The 19,927-nt window shown below is 40.4% G+C and overlaps 1 protein-coding gene and 1 pseudogene across 2 annotated transcripts in view; both read right to left on the bottom strand.

Moving 5' to 3' along the window:
* LOC308432243 (protein FAM98A-like) overlaps positions 1–16,084 on the bottom strand; it is a 58,881-nt pseudogene extending 42,797 nt beyond the window's left edge. Inside the window, exon 1 of the transcript in view lies at positions 16,075–16,084. The product of the transcript in view is annotated as a protein FAM98A-like (transcript). The remainder of the gene's footprint in view (positions 1–16,074) is intronic.
* Positions 11,836–15,012, bottom strand: LSM5 (LSM5 homolog, U6 small nuclear RNA and mRNA degradation associated; the record flags this gene model as incomplete). Its single annotated transcript, XM_080932210.1, has 5 exons — positions 11,836–12,072; positions 12,405–12,477; positions 13,360–13,387; positions 13,677–13,772; positions 14,967–15,012. 5 exons carry the CDS (start codon positions 15,010–15,012, stop codon positions 12,040–12,042), a joined length of 276 nt encoding a protein of 91 aa, XP_080788336.1. The 3' UTR covers positions 11,836–12,039.
* Positions 16,085–19,927: the final 3,843 nt, after the last annotated feature.

Genomic DNA, 19,927 nt, shown 5'->3' with positions numbered 1-19,927 from the left:
ATCAGAATGTATTGTATGAAAAATGATTGATACAAAAAATGCAAAACAAGCATGCAAAAGACTAGGCTTCTCTCATCCCCAACCCACTGCCTCCATTAAGGCTAGAAATAGCAGGTAGAGCTCATAGGAGAAAACTGCTATGTTAATATGGAAGGAAAACCTCATTATGAAAATAAACTACCAAATCCCAGTCTTTATGCAAAGGACAATTGAGTGTCTAACTTCCCTCCCAGCTCTGGCCCACGTCCTTTTCTTTCTAGTCCTATCCATATGCCCCTGTCCAATTCTTGGTTCCAGGACATGAAAAATAAAAATTCTGGTGGGCGTCCTCCAAACCAAGTGTCTGCCCATTTCAGTTGGACTTAGGTTTCTAACCTTAAACTTTCTACTCATTCTGGGGCTGCCTGGAAGGAGCCACCTCAAATGGAGGTCACCGGTCAGACACTTAAGAACCATGATGGTGCCTGCTTCTTGAAGCTATTGTGACAGGATAATCTGGTCATGAGCTGAAGTTAGAAATCAGCTAGTACCATATCCAGGAAATGCTTGTGCATCAAGACACACCAAATTATGCACTGTCCTTTGTAGAAGCTCGCCAGAGAAGACTAATAATCTCAGAGGACCTTAGATTGCTTTCCTTCTCTCTCTCTCTCTCTTCTGTTTCTCTGTCTTTATCAGCAGCCACTGACTCCCTCCCTCCCTTCTCCTCTTCCCTACGCTCCTCATAGGCCTGAGATACCTTGAACTGGGGTGCAGGAATGCAAGGTTATGCATGATGAGAGATAGGTTTCTCTGGGTATTTTTGTTGGTCAGACACCAAGGGTTCAGGCCACAGTGATCCAATCATGACATGTAGCTAGAAGACTCAGGAAGATAGATAACCATCTTGCTAGCTGGCTCCAGGCAGGGATGAAGGCAGCACTGATAGCCACTGTTTGATTGGGATTAACGGAGGCTGAGGGAGACAGACCTCTATTGAAGGAGATTGTCAATTATTCTATGTTTCTGTTGGAGTGGAGACATCATGGGACTTTGGAGTTTTACAGGACAGAAAGTTGCATGGCTCCTGCATATGCAACTGGGGCCATGGGTCTCTCCATGTGTGCTCAATGGTTGGTATTTTAGTTTCTGGGAGTTCTGGAGGGTTTGGTTGGTTGATAATGTTGTTTTGCCCATGGGGTTGCAGACCCTTTCAGCTCCTTCAGTCCTTTCTCTAGTTTTTTCACTGGGGTCCCTGGGTTCAGTCCAATGGTTAGCTGCAAGCATCTTCCTCTGTATCAGTATGGCTTTGGCAGAGCCTCTGAGGAGGCATCCATATTTGGTTCACGTAGTACTTCTAACAGCAGGAGCAAGGACTGTCTCTGACTCTGTTGCCTGACTTTGGATCTCTTTCTAACTGCATGGCCTTGTCTAATCTAACTTCAATAGCAGAAAGATGCTCCCACTCCTACTATGATTTGATACGTTAAGGTGGATTGATATCCAAGAGAGGTCTCCCCTTTTCAGAGAAGGTGAGAAAGGCCTGGGGGGAAGGGAAAAGGAAGGTGGCAAAGCTCTGGTTGGGATGTAAAATAAATAAAGGAATAAATTTTAAAAATCAAGTGTTCTTTCTGGCCACATTGAAAATTTGTCCACAGAAGTTACCTTTCGAGGGTGTATAATATGACTTTCCATAGACTTTTTCATATTTATGTAGTATGGGTTTTTACCGTATTAGGGACACTTCTACTCCCAAAAATGGACACATCAGTTGGAAGATTGTCCACTACTTGTTAAGGAAAATTGGCTGAGGGAGGCCCCAGTGCTTGGAGATGAACCAAGGCCACTTAGTTCCTTGCTGCTATAGAACAACAGCTCTTCGGAACACTGTCAGCAGAGAAGTGGACAGTGAGTGTGGGACATCTCTTGTGCAGAGTCTCTGTTCACAGACCTTACACAAGCTGCTAGAACCCAGTCAAGTAAGGAAGTAGGGAGCCTTTTAACTACATTTTTCTCTCCCAGAGGGAAGGAGGAACCTTTGATCTGTAAACGTCTCATTTTTTTAGAAGTGAGGAATCATTTGTTTACATACAGGATATGAGTCCTGTGTGTATTCAGGAGGAGGTGTGAGATCACAGTAACCTGACCTCATAAGCCTTTTTCAGTGTGGTGTGAAAGTGGATAGGGTGGGGAAAGCAAGAGAGGCAGGTGTGGGGGAGTTCAACTCAATGTGTTTGAAAATGTCATAAGGACAGCTGCTATTTTGTTGTATATGTTACTCTAACTAAACAATATGGCTATGTTTTAATAAAAAAGAAAAAAGAAAAATTCTCTTCAACAGAAAAAAAAAACTTCCATTTCCTGAGAATTTGCTATAAATCTAAACTATTATGGATGTTTTTTATATCTTGTCTTCGTTAATCTTCAGAAGCTTGAATGGTAGTTATTTTCCCCCCAGTTTACAAGTTAGGAAATCAAAGCCAGCACAGTTAAGTGTGTAACCTGTCCAAAGCCAAACAACTGGCAAAGATTAAATTACAGTCCTGAGTCCTAGCCTACAGCTCAGGGTTGAGTTCACAACATGACATTCAGGCTGAAGCCGGTGAGTCAAAGTTCAAGACCAGCTTGAGATAAAAAGTGAGTTTCAATACCAATCTGAATAACTTAGTGATATCTTGTCCTTAATTTAAAACTACAGAATATAGGTAGAGCACTTCCCTAGCAGGCATGAGACATAGTCCAGGTAAACACATTATTCTTCATGAATGAAAATGTGTTTCCTCTTTAAAAATAATTTATTGGTATTTTGACTACATGTATGTCTATGTGAGGGTGTCAGATCCTCTGGAAAAGAGGTTACAGATAGTTGTAAGCTGCCCTGTGAGTGCTGGGAATTAAATCTAGCTCCTCTGGAAGAATAGCCAGTGCTCTTAACCGCTGAGTCATCTCTCTAGTCAAAATTGATTTTCTTTTTATAAAAAGTATATACAGGGCATGGAGTGTGAGTGCCTTTAAAACCACAACTCAGGAGGCAGAACTCTTTGAGTTCAAGGCCAGCCTGGTCTACATGGTAAAAACCTGTCCAGAAAAAGAAGAGGAGAAGGAGGAAGGAAGGAAAGAAGAAGAAGGCGAAGGTGATAGTGAGGAGGAGGAGAAGAAAGAAGAGGAGGAGGAAGAGGAAGAAGAAGAAGAAGAAGAAGAAGAAGAAGAAGAAGAGGAAGAGGAGGAGGAGGAGGAGGAGGAGGAGGAGGAGGAGGAGGAGGAGGAGGAAGAGAAAGAGGAAGAGGAAGAAGAAGGGAAGGAAGGAAGGAAGGAAGGAAGAAACATTCTCTCTGGGTTTATCTTGTAATCCAGCAATACTGCAGAGTAGGTAACCAGAAACCGAGTTTCCTCTGGGCTTCTGGTAGTGGGGAAAAAAAAAAAAAAAAAAAAAAAAATCACAGACTACTGCCACTCAGAGGCTAGTCCTACAGCGCCCTCTGGTGGTCAGTTGATATTAAGACTGCGTTTGGTTTGGTTTGGTTTGGTTTGGTTTGGTTTGGTTTGGTTTGGTTTGGTTTGGTTTGGTTTGGTTTGGTTTGGTTTGGTTTGGTTTGGTTTGGTTTGGTTTGGTTTGGTTTGGTTTGGTTTGGTTTGGTTTGGTTTGGTTTGGTTTGGTTTGGTTTGGTTTGGTTTGGTTTGGTTTGGTTGGTTTGGTTTGGTTTGGTTTGGTTTGGTTTGGTTTGGTTTGGTTTGGTTTGGCTTGGTTTTAGTGCTGGGATTAGAGATAGAAACCACCATCGCTGTGCTTGGCTTCATAAATTTTCTTAAAGTTGAAAATGAAACCTTAACAACCAAATTCAGTCTGTGTCACCCTCGGATAAGTAGATTTAATCTGCTTTCCATCCATCTTGTTCCTGCAAATGTACCCTGACCTCACAGACCTTGAGACTGGGTCTACAAGGCATGAACTCGGCATCAGACCCTGAGATCACTACTTGGAGATGTCAGATGCTGTCTTTCTAAAGTTCACAAGAGCACAAGAACTGACCTCCTGATCTTTAGCACAATCTTAATAATTGTGCCTCCCTGCACTGAAGGTCTAACAACCATGCCAGCAAACTATGCTGGTGCTGCTAAAACCAGCTTAAATTCTGAATTCTAACCTAAACAAGGAACAAGATTCATCTCCCTTGAAAGAAGGACTTTGCATGTCATCCATACTAGATGCTATTTTCCCAGCGATGAACAGCCGAGATTGGGGAAGCCTTTGAAGTCTCTACCGTGCATCTATGTGAGCAGTGGGTGGTGCTGTAAGGGATCTTAAAGGACTTCCTGGAGGATGAAATACTACAGTCCATCATAAATAGAAGACCATTTCCCCAGAGGCTTAATATGCATTAAGCCAAAATCCAAACTGGGGAGCAAGAGCCAGGAACTTCTGTTAGTGGGTCAATAGGCCCTAGAATCCTGCTGTAAAGCTTGGGCTCATTTCTAGATGGTGGGTTACTGAAGGATTTAAAGCCAACATTCTATGTCTGTACTCGATATGCTAGAGAAATCATCCCTGTGGCTGGGGGCTGCGAAAGACATATATGATAAGGTAAGGGACAGCCAGAAGCCTGAGAAGGCTGCTGTACCAGTGCAGCAGAGATGGGGGCTATTGGAGTCTTACAAAAACACATAGACTTGGTGGCTTCAATCAGTGAACTGTGGTTAACATCGTTGTATGAAGTTCAGCATTTCTGAAATTCACCCAACCTCGGATTCTTGTGTAGAAGCAGATGGCCATAAAACAACAAAGATGGCAGACTCCAAGCAACTCAGTCCCAAAAGGAAAGTGGAGTCAGTATGCCTACATTTCTTCTCCTTTCCATAATCAAATCCGCCCATGAGAGCAGAGAACACCCAGGTGTGTTGACTAATCTCCCTGCACACAAAAGAAAACACACAAAAGAAGTGGCAAAGCAGCATTCCTTCCTTTCTTCTCTGTCTTTTTGTGCTTTTGACCTGCTGGCCAAATTCCAAGTCTAAAAATGCATTCAATTCCCCATGCCGAGTTATGCCCAGCTAGCTCCTGATTTAAACTGGCATATATGATGGCTTAGAGTCATCAATAATGATAATAGCCCCAACTGAATTAAGCCTCTCATTATCAAGTTTATAAAGAAAATTTAAAAGTTGGATATTGAAAAACAATATCCAAAAAAAATGTTAAATTTAACAAAATAAAAACCTAACTGAAACTGCCTTTTCTCCGTGAGTTGAGTTCATTTGCTTGTGCCTTTAATCGCAGCACTCAAAGCCACCCTTGTCTATATAGAAAGTTCCAGGTCCAAATAGTGAGTCCCTGTCCATCCCAACCCCATGTGTTAAAAAAAACAGTCCAACCTTCTCAGGCTTATGGCCCAAAACAATATTCCTTGAACTCTTATTATTCTAGCTTAATCAAAAATACTTTCATCTATCTATCTATCTATCTATCTATCTATCTATCTATCTATCTATCTATCTATCTATTCGTTTGTTTATTTAACCAGTTATTATATACATGGGTCTGAGTGTGGAGGACAGAGGACAACTTGCTAGTTCTTTTCTTCTTATCACGTGGTTGGGTCCCAAGGATTCGATTCAGGTCAGGCTTACCAGCCAGTGCCTCTACCCACTAAGCCATCTCACCAAGAGGCTTTGATGTTCAGAAAGTGTTATTTCAGTCACAGGCTAAGCAGTACTCATGGAAATGGTTCTTTAGTCTCATTAAGTTATAGATCTCACCTCATCCTGAGTTTTAAAACTGAAATATAATCTGGGTGCAAAATCACCTGAGTATAGTAAGTTTCCATATATTCGCAAAGCTTTGCAGACTGTCACTACTAATTCCATGTTTGCACCACTCAAAGACAAACACTGTGTCCTTTATCAGTCACTCTCCTGTTCTCTACCCAGCCCTGGCCACCAACTCCTCTTTGCCTTCTGTGGATCTGCCTGCTCTGGAAACCACACCGAAGAGGTCAATTTCTCAATTGAGTTGTCCCTTGATAGTACTTCATCCTTTCTACAGCTGGTGAAGGTATGAGTGGGGACAGCTGGACTGTGAGCTAGTTCTGCTGAAGGTGTAACCCAGCAGTGGGACTGGTATGACACATACACACTACGTAACTCTGTGGGTCTGTCAAACTGTTTCCCATGGTGGCTACGTCTTTACCCCAGCAGTCCCCTAGAATCCAATTTCTTCCATTTCTCAGCAACACTTTTTTTGCTTCTGTTTTCTGACTACTACGGTCTAGCTATCAAAGTACTGAAGTTCAGAAATCAAAAGCCCCCTTTGGGTCACCTAGTTAACATGCCCAATTTTTAAAATGAAACACCTCATCTGAACACAGGGTTTCCCCTTGTACCTTTATAAACTGCCATTTTCCTATGTGCCATGTCTGTCTCTCCATTGAGAGACTCTCCTTTGTCTCCCTCCGGATAAATACCACTTGCTCCTCTCCTTTGTCCCCTTCCTTCCCTCTTTGTTCCCTTCCTCTCTTCCATCCATCTTCCTGTCTTCCTCCATCTCCTATCTTTGTCCCTTATTCCTTCCCTGTCTCTCTAAGGCAAATAAGTCTCCTTTGTGCTGAGAACTCAGTCTTGGTGGTCCTAAGCCAATACTTTTCCTTTCAAATTTAAGTCACAAATACTTTCTCGTACTCTGTGGTTCATCTTTTTCACTTCCTGAGGTGTTCTTTGAAAGAAAAAAAAAAAAGTTTTGTTTTGTAGCCTGGCCTGGCCTTGTCCTTACTCAATACATGTATCAGGTTGGCCTCAAACTTGCAGCAACCTTCCTTCTCTGGCACAAGTGCTGAGACTGTAGATGCATGCCATTACTTTGGAAATTTTTTTTTTTTTTCATTTTAAAGACATCCAGTTCATTTCTTGTTACTCATGCTTCACTTTTCATTTTTTAATTATTTTTGTTTACATGTATGAGTGTGTCAGTCGTGTGTTTCTGGGTTAGTGGAGGCCAGAAGAAAGCGTCTGATAACTCTAACTTGGAGTTAAGGCAGTTTTGAGTCACCTGATGTGGGTGCTGGGAACCAAAGTCGGGTCTTCTGACAGAGCAGCAAGTGCTCTTCCCTGCTGAGCCATCTTTCCAGGCTCATGTGTCACTTTTCAATGGGGCCAAAGATACAATATCATCAGCCCCAACATTGGATTTAGAAAACAACTCATTCCAGATCCCAGCTCATGATTCTTTCAAGTAAAAATGTCCTAGAGCCTGAAACCTAACACTGTCAAAGTCACAGCACAGGCTGTGAGTAATGGGTGCAAATACAGGTCTGATCAGTGCAAATCCTGAAGACTGTTCTTCAGATGTGGCAGGCCTTTCTTTCTGCCACATCTATTTCTGAAGCAGTGGCCCTTGTCCAGGTCCACTCTAATCCATTTATGTGTGTGCCCCTGCTTCTTTCATTAAGACCTGGTCACACTCCTGCTTCTGTTGCATAGCTACTTCCTCTGAATCAGAGCATCCCTTCATAGAGGGAGGTGCCTGAAATTCCAAAAGCTCAGAAAATTCCTAAAGTTTCAAACTCATAAAGCCCCTCCTCAAGGTTAGAAAGCAGTAAACAGTCCCTGGAGGTGACCAATTCCAGTGGACACTGACTACAAGGTGGGCAGGGAGCTCAACTATCATCTTGCCAGGGGCTACCAACCAGCCAAAGTGAAAGGTCAAGTATGACTAGCACCCAGCTTAACATCCTTCCAGATTAAACCCACCCATCTTGCCCAACTAGACCCTCTACCACAGCATCTTCTCCCACAAGTTCTAGTTATCTAATGCCAGTGCTCCTGGTCCTTGACTAAATAAATATTAGATGACTTGGGAGAGCCCAATAAATAACACCTTATTCTGATGGTTCAAAGAGAGATTATATAATCAGGATACTTGGCAGCGACTAGACAGTTATAAATGAACAGAGAATAAAGGGGGTAGTCTACTCATATTTTATGGTTAGAGATCCTGACAGTGCCAAGGCAGAAAAATTCAGGGGCTGGAGAGATGGCTCAGTGGTTAAGAGAGCACTGACTGCTCTTCCTGCGATCCTGAGTTCAAATCCCAGGAACCACATGGTGGCTCACAACCATCTGCAATGGGATCCAGTGCCCTCTTCTGGTGTGTCTGAAGACAGCTATAGCATACTTATACATAATAAGTAAATAAATCTTTTTTCAAAAGAAATTTAAAAAATTAAAAAGAAAAATTCAGAATAGTGTCTATTCTAAACAAACTGAGGATAAAAGTATAAACAAAAGGGAATTATATAAATTTTATTACTGTTACAGAGAAGACTGGGAGAGCTGAGAACGCAGCTCGGTGAGGCGTGTACAGGACTCTGGATTTGATTCTCAGCTCTGAGAACAGACTAGGAGACTTAGTGTGACTGGAAGCAAGTGGCCTCATCCATGCAGCCACATGAGCAATTCTGACTCCTCCTATAATACTTACAGCACACTGATGTTAAGAACATATGCTCCCTGCAGAGTGCTAGGTCCTCAGAGAAAAGAAGTTGGCAATGACCACCACGTTTCCCTGGTACTGAAAATGAAGAGGTGGGAAAAGCCAGTGTCGCATCATTCAGCGTGTTCCAAAATGAAAAGAACAAGCAACCTGTTGATGGTCCTAAGGCTGTTTATATTTTAATGCTAATTCTACTTCCCCAAGAAGTGCAGCCTAGTCACATACTCAGGACTTCATCAGACCTTCCCATTTTAATTAATAAAATAAAATGAGGGCTGATGATTGGGCAGGGTAAGAGAAGTGGAGAAAGGGGGTCAGAGGTCAGAGGACAGAAGAGGACCAAGAGAGAAGTTCCAAGATGGACCTTGGGAAGGATGAATTAGATCCAGATGGGCTTAATTGGTGTTAAGTAGCTATGAACATTTTAAGGATTTTATAGGTCTTATATCTCATATAGAAGGGCAGTTTGTACCTTTGTCTATTTGATGTAATCTTATTTTGTAGGTTTGTGGATTGAGAGTTTGATATATAAACTTGTATGAAAAGCTATGAGGCCCTAAGAGTTGTGTTTGTGTTGGGATTTGGAGTAAAGAAACACCCCAGGATGGAGGTAGTAAGATAGGCAGGGAAGAGAGTCGTGCAGACAGAGTGAGATCGGGGACGGCTTGGACTGAGCAACAGAGTCTGTGTGCTGGCTCTGTACTAGAAACGGACCCACAGGGTGAGCCCTCGAATAAGCCATTTTTATATTTTAATACTTACTGCAACAGCAACCAAACCATAGTTATCCTGAAATTAGGCAATATAGCAATATGTATATCATGTAAGCCAAACGGTATTATAAGTAAGTAACTTTGTTCTGGAAATTAAAAGAATGTTTTTAAAAGCAGAAACGCTAAAATATTTATTATACTAAGTAATATTTTTCCTTTTCTGTTAACACACACACAGAGCAATGAACTTTCTGATCAATTTGAACCAGAAGAAAATACAGCCTAACATAATTACATAAAAGTAAATTCTATCAAAAATACCACTAAAAGTCAAGCTATAGGCTGGGGATATTATTTATAAAACATGTGACAAAGAATAATTTGATTATTCATCCTCATTTTCAATCTGATGGGAATTAGAATCACCATAGAAACAAACCTCTAGGCTTCCTGTAAGGGATCCTTTTAAAGTTGAGGTGGCAATCATCCCATAGCTGGGGTCTAGTCTGAACAGAAGGGATACAGGAATACTGTGTAGCAGCATTCATTGCCCTCTGCTTCCTGGCTATGGATACTATGTGACTAGCTGTCCCTAGCTGTCCCATGCTCCTGCTGCCATGTCTTCCTAGTAATGCTGACTTACCTGTCCCTGGAACTACAGAGGAAAGCAACCCCTTCGTTCCTTAAGTTGCTTCTGTCAAGTTTTTTTTTCAGCAACAAGAGTAAAATAATCTCACAAGTTTTTGCAAATTTTTAGAAACATAGGCAAAAGCTTCATATAAACATTTTGTAACTTTTTTAAAGATTCACTTATTCATTTATGCATGAGTGCTCTGTCTGCATGAACACCTGCAGGCCAGAAAAGACTATCAGATCCTTTCGCAGATGGCCATGAGCCACCATGTGATTGTTGGGAATTGAACTCTGAACCTGAGTGAGCAGCCAGTGTTCTCAACCTCTGAGCCATCTCACCAGCCCTGCTTTATGTAAATTTAATGTGGTAGAACCTCCTTGTAATTCTAGTGCTGGGGCACTGAAGCAGAATTGCAAATTCAAGGCCAGCCTGGAAGGTATGGCAAGATTCTGGCTCCAAAAAGGACTGGGATGAGAAGACTTCAAATAATTCATAAAATACAAGTACATTCAAAGTTCATTTTTCAAAGTTTATAAATTGGGTTTTGCTTATTAGCACATGGAAGGAAAAAATATAGCATAGTTGAATGTTGCTAAGGGAGAATGAAAAAAACTGGCAAAAGTAGTGTGAAATAAACTTTCTGTTGGCAATAAGGCAAATATGTGCTCTATGGTTTTACTCTAGGAAAAACAAAAAATCATATTTAGTTAAAATTCCTGTAGCCTATAAGCATAGGCAAAATAATTTATAATAAAAAACACAGTAAAATTTTATAGATATTACTGCTGAAATACTTGATACAGAAAAATACTGATCATTGAACCTTCTTTAAAAGTATACTTAGCCTGGAGTCTAAAATTTAGGATAAGCAAGTTTTTGTTAAAATGTACATACTCAAAAAGCCTTTGAGGGGAATGGGTGAGATGGATCTGCAGGCAAAGGCACTTGCTACCCAGCCTGATGGCCTAAGTTCTCTATTCAGGACCCATATAAGACAGAAGAGAGAGCTGTCCTCTGACCTCCATGGCGCGCGCGCGCACGCGCGCGCGCACACACACACACACACACACACACACACACACACACACACACACACACACACAGCTGGCTCAGCAATTAAAAACACTTGCTACTCTGGCACATAACCCCAGTTCATTTCCAGCATCCATGTAAGATTCACAACCCCTTATAATTCCAGTTCCAGGGAATCCAACATCTTCTGGCCTCCAAGGATACAAAGCAGGTAAGTGGTACACAGAGATAACAGGCTGGCACTCACACACACTTAAAAATAATAAAATTAATGGGTTTTTTCAAGATAGGAAAATATAAGATGTGATTACCTTTTGCTTACCTGCACTTGTACAATATGGCACACATGGTTTGTGTTTTTAATAGGAATTAAGAAAAACTGAATTCAATATGAAAAGCATCATTATGAAACATTAGAGTTTGAACTGAATTTTCTTAAGGAATCATTAAGGTTTTTTAAATGACATATTGAAACTCAAAGTTCATTTTATTTTGGAATGAATGGTGTTTAAGAATTAAGTTCAGGAGCTGGAGAGCTGGCTCAATGGCTAAGAGAACTAGTTCCTCATACAGAGAACCCAGGTTTAATTCCCAGGCCCACACTGCAGGTAACAACCCACAGTAAGTCTAGTACCAGGGACCAAACAGCCTCTTCTGGTCTCTGCAGACACTGCACATGAAGCAGACCTACATGCAGAGAAGATACTCATACTCATACACATAAAATAAAAACAAACAAGTTTTTTTCAAAAAATAAAACCTAAAAACTAAGTTCACTTTTAGCAAAGAAGAACAGCCAATGGGGGACAGCATATCAGGCAGATCTGCTCTGCCCTGAGCTCTACTCAAGCCACTGAGTAAACTTATGCCTGTGTCAATCAAGTTAATATAGACAAGGGCGGAAAAAAGCAGAAATCAATATGAAACCAGGTATCAAAATAACTGTATTTGTTCCACTAGCTATTTCAATATAATAAATCGAATCACAGTTAACCAAAACATCTTTATTTTTTTAGTCTTTAAAAATAACAAGACAAAACAAAACTCTTCTTTTCCCAAAATAACCATGATTCGCTTAGAAAAATGGATGTATATCTTCAAAGTGTTTCCCTTTAACGGAAACTTCATTTTATAGATTTTAAACGTTAAAGGTTTAAAAAAAAAAAAGCCAGAATCGAGCATAAGTCAAGGAAATCCATTCATACTTCAGGCCCTTCTCCTCCAGGAACCAGCTGCATTGGAGAAAGAGAATTTATTAATAACACTATCATATCACCTAAATAACCCTGAGTGTAAATCCCATCTTCTCCAAAGCCTCTGTATGTAATTCCCTACAACGTAATTCCTGATGAGCTACAAATCTACCAAGATTAATAAGCAAACTAATGTTAAGCTCCAATGCTCTTTCAACAGCTGCTTTGGGGCACAGACCCCCCCAGGTTCCCTTCCCATCCTCAGCCCATCTAGGCCAAGAACACTGTCAACTAAGTATCAGTTAAGTCAGTTCTGTAATCCCTGCTCCACAAAGTAAAATCATTTCAAAAGAAAAGTTTTAATGTCTTACCATTGTTATATTATTTCCATTTAGTAGAATTTGATCTAATTTTGTAATTCTTCTTCCTTCTGGTGTTATTTCACTAAATAAATAGATTAAAATGGAGTCAGGATAAACAAGTAATCAAAGTCAGTATTTTGGAAAGACTCTCCCTCCCTAAAGTTACTCCTGGGGTAAGGATAGCTTGGTGGCAGAGCACACACACAAGGCCCTGGGTTCCATCTCACATATGAATGAATGTGAACTTACATAGTTACAGTAGGTTTCAGAAATACAAACTGCCGACTGGATGATATTCATGTAAATGTAATGCACCATAAAGCTTGTTCACACTAATTTCTTACAAATTCTGGAATAATATTAAGATAATAATTCTTTAACTGGACCTCACAAATATCATTAAATAACATTTCAGTATTAAGATGTTTTCCAACAAGTAATTTTTTTTTAAATCAATCATACTAAAGCTGCTATGTTGGTTTAAAGGAGAATAGGGTCCACTTGGTCCTCCATTGGTAGACTGGGAATGGTCAGGAGGTGTGGCCTTTTTTGAAGGAGGTGTGTCATGGGAGTGGGCTTTGAGGTTTCAAAAATCCTAAATTATACCCAGTTACAGTTACTGCTTACTTGCACTCAAACTATCTCTCTCTCTCTCTCTCTCTCTCTCTCTCTCTCTCTCTCTCTCTTCTCCCTCTCTCCCCCTCTCTGTCTCCTAGTTGTTGTCCCAACATATAAGCCCTTAGCTACTACTCCAGCTCCATGCCTTCCTGCCTGCTGCCACAATCCCCACCAGGACAGTCAAGGACTCTAACCATCTGAAACTGCAAACAAGCCCCCAGTCAGATGCCTTCTTTTATAAGATGACTGTTATATCTCTTCACAGTAATAGAAAAGTAAACAGAGACCACTTAAAAAGAGATTTCCTCCCCTCCTCCCCAACTCTTTAACTTTTAATTTTACTCACAACTCTGTGACATCTTCTAACACCATATCTGAAATTTGATGTTAAGAAAACAAACAAGGTTGAATTTATTCTGGTGTATGTTTTTGTTTATAGCTTCAAATACGTTCGACACTATAGTAATACAAATTCAAAGGTTTGTTGGCAAAAATTCTATCATCTCTCGGCAAACACACCTCTTAAAATGCTACCAAGTTCCTGGAAAACAAAATTATTCTTAATGTAATAACCAGAAATACATTGTCTGTCTATAGTTCTTACTTATATTAATACATCTTTAAAAAGCTGTATTACACCATTACTACTTTTAAAAAGGATACTGACAAAGTCATCAAACCCTAGAAGTGTACCAACAATTTCTTTATCACTCTTCATCACAATGTGAATTCTTGATCCTATACACTTGTCCACTAGCTCTGTGGAAAGAAAAAGGTAATTTTAGCCACTTATTAAATCAACCAACATTTGAGTGCCTACTTATTAGTTTATCATTAAAGATAAGCAAGAACAGTCAATATTTTTGCTTTTTATTTATGCATTTATTTTTACCAGTCATTCCATTCGTTTACATCTGAAATTATATCCCCCTTCCCAGTTACCCCTCCATAACCCCCCTCCCCCATCTGCCCTCTCCCACCTCCTCTTTGCCTCAATGAGAGTGCTCTCACACCCACCTACCTACCCACTCCTGCCCCTCTACCCCAGTATCCCCCTGTGCTGGGGCATCAAACCTCCACAGGACCAAGGGCCTCCCCTCCCACTGATGTCGAACAAGGCCATCCTCTGCTACATATGTATTTGGAGCTATGAATCAACATTCAATAATTTTACATCTTATACAAATTTCTGTTCAATCATTAGCACAAATATTTGCCTAGGCTTTCACTTAACTCTTTATTTGCAATTAATAGGACTGTGATTTTTATTTAGATTATTTGATTAATATAGGAAAACACACACACACCATGAGGTGGAGATCATGACTTTTTCTTCATCAGTGTTTGTACCGATATACAACATCTAACATTGCAAAAACTTTCAATCACAGCCACATTCCCTAAGTTCACCAACCCCAGAGGATTACAGGGAAGAAGCATTATTATAGAGACCAGCTTTCCTGTCCCTTCTTCTCTGAGCTCCGGAACCAACCCGTCTCGGCATCTTGGAATTAATTGTTCAGCACTATGTGTGCCGGTGTGCTATCTGAAAGCAATGTCTGTAATTTAAGTTCGTTATTCAACAGTTCTCTGGCACTGCGCGGGAACTGCGTGTTGAATTAATGAATAACGGGGCCAGTTTCCAGATTTCTATTGTAAGATTCGTTGTATGCCGCGGATACTATACAGGGTCTACCTAAGCTGGAAACCGAAAAGGCCAAGCTGAGAACTGGGAATGCTACTCAGGACATCTTAGGGGAGAGCTCAAAAATAAAAAAGGCCGAGCATGCCCTTCAGTGAGACCTTAGCGGACCACCGACGGCAAAACGGGGTCTGTCTGTCTTCCCAGCGACGCCAAGGGCGGGACAGCCGGGCACGGAGGGGCGGCGGCCCAGCCTCGGCCCCCAAAGTGGAACTGCAGCAACCCGCCCGCTCCCTGAGCAAGACTTTTACCTAGTGGCAGGAGTTGAGACGGGTTCGTAGTCGCGTTAGCCGCCATGGCCACGCCGGAAGTGGCATAAGGACACCGGCGCAGACTTTAAAATAGCGCGCTTCCGCCCTTTTCCCACAGCTAGGTCAGACAAGACGAATCGGAGGCCGATCTTGCGATCTGGCGGGCCCAAACGGATTGCAGAGAGATTCATTAGAGAGATTCGGTCCTCTATCCTTGCAACGAGCCTTTTTATGGTCCCCTGAAGTTTTCCTAAACTCCCGAAATAGTTTGCTCCGTCGGCTAACTTTCTTCCAGAAGGTTCCATCTCAGGCCGGCATCTTTCTTCAGAGCAATAAAATCAATTTATATTTCCCACCATGCACTTGTTCTGAGTGTTTCTCAACCACTACTCATTTTCTTAAGGAATCTGGTACTTTTTAAGGCCAAGGGACTGAAAACCCATAAGCAGCGTTATTTTTCACAAGCTTTTGAAAGAAAAAAAAATTTTTACTACTTATTTTCTTCTTGTCGTTTCTAGAAGTCTAGCTTATTACAGGCTTTAAGATAACTATCGGATTTTTGGAAACCTTGCTATCGCACTTCTGCTTTGCAAAAGATTTTAAAGGCCCCCATTAATGTGGAATGGTCAGTAAACCCAACACTTCAGAGACAGAAGAGGCATCAGTTGCCAGAATGGCCATCTTAGACCCTGACACAAAATAAGAAATTAAAACTAGCAAAGCTAGCCGGTAGCTTTGCCACAGAGTGATTTCCTAGCATTCATGCGGCCTTGAGTTTGAGGCTAGCGTTTTTTGTTTGTTTGCTTACTTGCGTGTTTTGTTGTTGTTGTTAAAGCAGACAAATTCTTTGCCTCTGTCCTTATGTGACAGACTTAAAACCAAACAGTCTAAGTATGAGAGATCATTATGAACAACACTGATTCTTACCGTGTATGTAAGCGCCCTTCATTCCTTCCTTGAGCATATCTGTCGAATACTGTTTGACTACCAGCTTGCTGGGTATATAAAACAATGTCCAGAAAAGCCTTCGACCAACCAAGTGAGTGGGAAGGACAAAGAATACATTCCATGTACACAGCACTGTGGAATTTAATATAGAACACTCAACTTCATTCTCAATCCCAAGCCAGTGGTGGCTTGTCTTCTGCTCCCGATCCATAAATCTATATCTACTAGGTGCCAAGGCAATTACAAACACACTTTACAGCCACCCTTTGAGGCAAGAATCAGGATTTGAGTGCCACGTGCTTAAAACACTGTCGCCTGGCCACACAGGACAGCTGAAAGGACAGAGGAGTTGGGGGTCTAGTCTTGCACAGTGATTAAGGATGGATAAGCAGAGAAGGGGCAAAGGGAGTATTCTGAGAGAAGGAAATATGGTGTGCAGTGGGCATATGTCACTGCCAAGCTTCTCTTGTTCAACTTGTCTTTAAACCATACCCATTTCTCCTACAGTTAGCATAAAACACTTGCCTTTTCAAATGTATCTTCAGACTAACCGTCAGTCCTCACTGATTTTCCTATTAATTAACTTCATGATATTCCTCAACATCCTGGTAAAGGTGCTCATATTTCAAGACGATGATCACCTATCCTGACATGTAGAGTATTGTTGGAGTCTGTCGCTGGCTGGCAGCAGCATCCATAGCTGTTAGAGTTATTTGGGTGTATTTTTCAATATAATTATTCAACAAAGCTACCTGCCCTTAAAAAAAAAAAAAAAAAAACTGAGTTCCTCAAGACTAAGAGCATTGGGACATAGTATTGTGATTAAATCCATTGGTTCTGAATTTAATGACTTTTATTCAAATCCAAATTTCAAAATTTTTAAAAGCTTTTAAAATGTTTTTAAAATTACACTTAATTGTGTATACCATAAGAGCATACACACATGTGTGTAACAAGAAGGAATGTGTGAAAAAGAAGGAATGTGTTCTTTCCTTCTTTCATGTGGATTCTGGGGCTCAAACTCTGGACAACAAACTTGGCAGAAAGCACCTTTACCCACTGAGCCATCTCACAAGTTACAACATAGTGTCTACTAATTATTTTTTCTTCTGGGCACACTATTTATGCTTTTAAAATCTGTTTATTTGTTAGAAGCTTTGATGGCAATGGCAAATACAATATTATTTTTATTTAACTAATTAATTATGTATATGGGTGTTTTGTTTGCATGTATGTCTGTCTTTGTGACTTTTCTGTTTTTGTGAAGAGACACCATGACCAAGGCAACAACAAGCATTAGTTGGGACCTTGCTTTAAGTTGCAGAGCTTTGGTTCCTTATCGTTCTTGGGGGCAGGGGTGTGCATGGCCGCATTCATGGAACTAGAGCAGTCGCTGAGAGCTACATCCTGACCCAAAGGCCAAAAGAAAAAGAAAAGGGTCCTGGCATGGCTTTTTAAAACCTCAAAGCCTCATTCCTAGTGACATACTTCCTCTAAGGTCACACCTACTACTCTAAGGCCACACCTACAAATCCTTCTATTCTTTTCAAACAGTTCCAACTCTGGGTAATTACTGGTTCCAAATATATTAGCCTATGGATTTCATCCTTATTCAGAACAGCCTACTGTCTGTGTACTACACATGTGCCTGGTGTCTATGGAGGCCAGAGAGGGCATCGGATCCTCTGGGACTTAAGTCACAGTTATGAATTCCATGCAGATGCTGGGAATCAAACCCAGGTCTTCTAGAAGAGGAACCAATGTTCTTCACCATTGAACCATCTCTCTCACCCACTTAAAATGTTCTAATGATTAAATGAGATGACCTATGAAAACTGGTTAGGTCAAAATCTAGTACACAGTAAATTGTATTCTATGTGATGTAGTGTTACTTACTGATCTTTGTTTCCTAATCCTAGCATTATGTTTGGCTTAGGGTATGAGCAGCATACAAGTAGCATTATTAATTGCTTGCAAATGTATGTTATTGGAGGGGGCTGATGAGATGGCTCAGGGATGGTAAAGGTGAATGTTGCCAAGCTGGATAAGCTGAGTTCAACCTCTGGAACTCACAAGGTAGAAGTAACCCAACTTCCAAAGGCTGTACTTCCATTTCCACATAGGCACCCCAACAGGCAAAATAAATGTAAAAGGCAGGTTATTTTATAACCATAAACCACATTAAAGCATCAATTTATCTGCCTTGGCACAGTAAACGTGCCATATTCCCAGATTTACTATAGAGTTTACTCAACGCTCTTTGAATTTATTTTATCTCATTTACGCCCAGTGGCACACTCCTTAATCTTTGTAATGTCTTAAATACAGAGTAAGGCCAAAGTTGTTTATGAAGTCCCTTTCTTTTCTAGCTTTTCTTTTTTTATCTGTATTCCTGTTTTATTTTCATTTAAAAAAAAATACAGTCAATGCTTTAAGTCTTCAATGATATGAATAAACTGAACTCTAGCAACCTTCTTTGTGCAGTGCTAAGGCTGAAACCAGGCACCTCATGCATACAGGAAAGTCTTGTATTGTTTTGACAGGCTGTTGCTAAGCTACTCAGACTGGCTTCGAACTCACTCTGTAGCCCAGGCAGTCCTTGAACTTTCTCCTCTCCTGCCTCGGTCTTCCAAGTGGCTGGACTTAAAGGTCTGCACCACTGGACTCAGCAACAGTAGCAATTTTTAATGCCACAAAAAAAAGAATAAAATATTTTTGTATTGCAAAAAAAAAAAAAAACCAAACAAATAGTATTTATACAGTAGAGTGAGCAAGATTTCTGAATGGGAACAGTTCTTTCCCAAGGCAAAAAAAAAAAAAAAAAAAAAAAAAAAAAAAAAAAAAAAAAAAAGCCAGAAACAGCCAGCAAATTCCAGCCACAATTTCACTGAGTTGAAAATAAATAAATACTAGAGTTTTTTTTTTTTTATCTCAAAGTGTACCCATCTCCTCTTTGGTGCTTCCTTACAGAAAAACTGTTTCTGTATCTAAAAGAAATCTGTTCAAGATGTTATATATTCAGAAAAGCATTTTCAATTTTCCCTGAAGTTAAATGTCATTATATGAACACAACCAAACTTTTCTTTCAAGACAAAGTACAGAAGCATACTTGGACTCATTTGTCTCAAACTAGTATTTCTTCCCCAATACTTCAAAACATAAAAGAATTTTTTTTCAGTAAGGCATTTGTCCTTGTGAATAATATCAGGTTAATGCAATTCCCTTAAAAATTAAAGCAGAGTCTAGAAAAAAATGGCTTAGTTGGTAAAGTTTCTATCACACAAGTAGGAAGTCCTGAGTTTATTACCTAGTACCTATATTTAAAAAAAAAAAAAAGTTGAGAATAGTGACTCATGTTCACAGTCCCAGTGTTGGGGAGGTAGAGACAGGATTCCTAAGACTCACTGGCCATCTAGTTTAGCCAAATCGGTAATCTTTAGGTTCAGTGAAAGACCCTGTCAATAAATAAAGTACAGAAGCAATTGAAAAAAGGTATCCAGCATTTACCTCTGGCCTCCACATGCACATACAAACATAAACATGTACATATACACACAAAAACTAATATAAGGGAGGTGCTATTGAGTAAGCCAGTTTAAGACCACACAGTCTTCTGTGTCTCTCCCTTTTTGTACTGTGTCGTCTCAACCCCTGCACTGCAATAAATCCTCTCTTCCTCAGGTCACTTCCTGTATGATGATAACTAAATACAGCATGACTTTAAGTGACACACTCTATCAAACATTTAAGCTTCGGAAACCATTTAATCTCACATGATGGATTAAGAATCCAAAGTGACACCTCTCATGTCAGAACTCTGACTCCTGAACAGAGGAATAAATAGCGATTTTTTTTTTTTTACTGGAGACAGAGTCTAGCCACACATTTCAAGCAAAAGTGTGAAATTAGACTTAGTTTTAGCTATGCCAACTGTGGAAAATATTTGCACAGGTTACATCAAGAAAATAGCAAAAAAAAAAAAAAAAAATCAAGTAGTTAACATAAAAGGGCAA

Source organism: Micromys minutus, assembly GCF_963924665.1.
Source record: "Micromys minutus genome assembly, chromosome: 18".
NCBI classification, from domain to species: Eukaryota; Metazoa; Chordata; class Mammalia; order Rodentia; family Muridae; genus Micromys; species Micromys minutus.
This window is presented reverse-complemented; position numbering and strand designations above follow the sequence as displayed.